General features: G+C 39.2%; 1 protein-coding gene across 1 annotated transcript; it reads right to left on the bottom strand.

Annotated features, from left to right (window-relative positions):
- Nucleotides 1–774: 774 nt before the first annotated feature.
- On the bottom strand, nucleotides 775–1,800 carry LOC131394584 (olfactory receptor-like protein OLF4). The gene has a single exon (XM_058525976.1). It carries the CDS (start codon nucleotides 1,714–1,716, stop codon nucleotides 775–777), a length of 942 nt encoding a protein of 313 aa, XP_058381959.1. The 5' UTR covers nucleotides 1,717–1,800.
- Between the last annotated feature and the right edge of the window lie 475 nt (nucleotides 1,801–2,275).

Here is a 2,275-nt window from a genome sequence, read left to right as displayed (position 1 = left end):
GAGTAGATGTATAACAACAAAAAAAATTCTGCAGAGAATACAAGTTATTGTTTTAAATTTTGCTTCATAAAATTGAAGACCCTCTGTGATTCTAAGGTCATATTAAGTTAATCTGTTTATTAAAACCTGTCCTTCAATGAAGACTCCTCTGGGAGAAATGTATTTGATGATCATTCTGTCAGTAACTAAGGTAGGCATTGTGGACACCAAACTGAAAGAGTATAAAATCCTAGTGAGGAGAATAATGCCCAGTGACCAGTTATAAATTACAATAGTATGTTACAGTCTACATTACTTGGAAGAACAGTTAGGATAGTGACATACGAAGGAAGGCCAGGCATAAAAGTGAAAACTGTGCTCTCCGAGTTTCCTCTATCATAAAATTATACAAATTGCCTTGGTCATCAAGTGGAGTTTTTTTCCCATCCATGAAAATCCTTTTAGTAAAACAAAAGAAAAGTTATTTATGACATATGCCATTTGAGAGAAATTATTCTAAAAAAAAATCCATGTTCTCTCATTAAGATAATGGGAATTTACAAATATTCTGATCCATGGCTGGAATAAATTTCAAAAAGTAAGAAAACAACAAAGGGAAAAAATGTTGGATATCAAAGCTAGCAGAAAGATTAACAAAGGGAGTTACTTAAATTGAATAGAGAAGTTGAGGTCAAAGAAGTAGAAATACTAGGAAATAAATGGAAAGAAGATCAAATAATCCCATTTTCTCACTCTGAGGCTTTTACCTCTGCAATCATGGGCACTTCTTCAGTGTTAGGACAATTTTGTAGTTTCCTTTACAAAGAATGTTTTCAGAGCTCTCTTTATGTCATTATTCCTCAGACTGTAGATGAAGGGGTTCAGCATGGGTGTGACCACAGTGTACATGACTGAGGCTATTTTACTTGAGTGTGAGCTCTGGATAGCAGCAGAGCTGAGGTACACTCCTAGGACCGTACAATAATATAAGGAGACAGTGCAGAGGTGAGACACACAGGTAGAAAATGCTTTGTACTTCCCTTGAGCTGATGAGAGTCCACGTATGCAGGAAACTATCTTAAAGTATGAGTAAAGGATACCAGCAAAAGGACCCCCACCCAGCAGGACAGCTCCAAAATACATCACCACGTTGTTAAGAAAGGTGTCAGAACAGGCAAGTTGGACCATCTGATTGAGTTCACAAAAAAAGTGGGGGATTTCCAAGTTGGTACAGAAGGAAAGCCGCAATGCCATTAAGCTTTGTAATAAGGAATTCAGGACACACACAATCCAGGACACCAGGACGAGCAGTCCACAGAGCTGGGGGTTCATGATGACCATGTAGTGCAGCGGGCGGCAGACGGCCACAAAGCGGTCATAGGCCATGACAGTCAGGAGAAAGATGTCCAACACTGCAAAGAATATGAGAAAGTAAATCGGTGTGATGCAGCCTGCATAGGTGATGACTTTACTCTGCGTCTGGATGTTCCACAGCATCTTTGGGATGGTGGCAGAGGTGAAACAGATGTCTACAAAGGACAGGTTGGAGAGGAAGAAGTACATGGGAGTGTGGAGGTGAGAGTCTGAGCTCACAGCCAAAATGATGAGAAGATTTCCACACATAGTAATCAGGTACATAGTGAGGAAAAGCCCAAATATGATGAGCTGTAGTTCTGGTTTCTCTGAAAATCCCAGAAGAAGAGATTCTGAAATTTGTGTATCATTGCTTGGTTCCATGTGGTGGAGGTGACTGCCAGGAAAGAAGGAAATAAAATGACTAACTTTCACACAAACTCATATTACTAACTGATTTGAAATGCTACAATGTATCCTTTGTAGTCAAAAAATTAATGTTAATATTATGTTTATGGATATGGCCCACTTTGGGGGTCCCTCATGCCACATCTGATATGGAATTTTTGTCCCAATTCAGCTTTTTTTTCTCAAGGGTCATGCATTCTACAGTTTTAATGACAAATTCTTCATGTATTTCTGGAATAAACTGAGTTCTGACCATGTTTTAGGCACTGTCTAGGCAATGCACAAAGGATGTTGAAAACAAAATTCCCTATAATAGAGTGATGGAGATGAATGTACAGTACAGGCAAATAATAAAATCACATAACATTTCAGATGGTGTAGGTGGTGTGAAGAAAAGGAAAGCAGGTATAAAGGAGAGAGTGAACAGGGTGTTCTGTTTTTCATGGGGATTCAGTCAAGACCTGCAAACAAGGTGACGTGTGAAGAGATCTCAAGTAAGGCAAGGGAGATGCAAGTTTATGTGGGCAAGTGTGTG

This window comes from Diceros bicornis, chromosome 30 (assembly GCF_020826845.1).
Source record: "Diceros bicornis minor isolate mBicDic1 chromosome 30, mDicBic1.mat.cur, whole genome shotgun sequence".
Classification (NCBI taxonomy): Eukaryota; Metazoa; Chordata; class Mammalia; order Perissodactyla; family Rhinocerotidae; genus Diceros; species Diceros bicornis.
The sequence above is the reverse complement of the archived record's forward strand: the minus strand, read 5'-3'. Positions and strand labels throughout refer to the sequence as shown.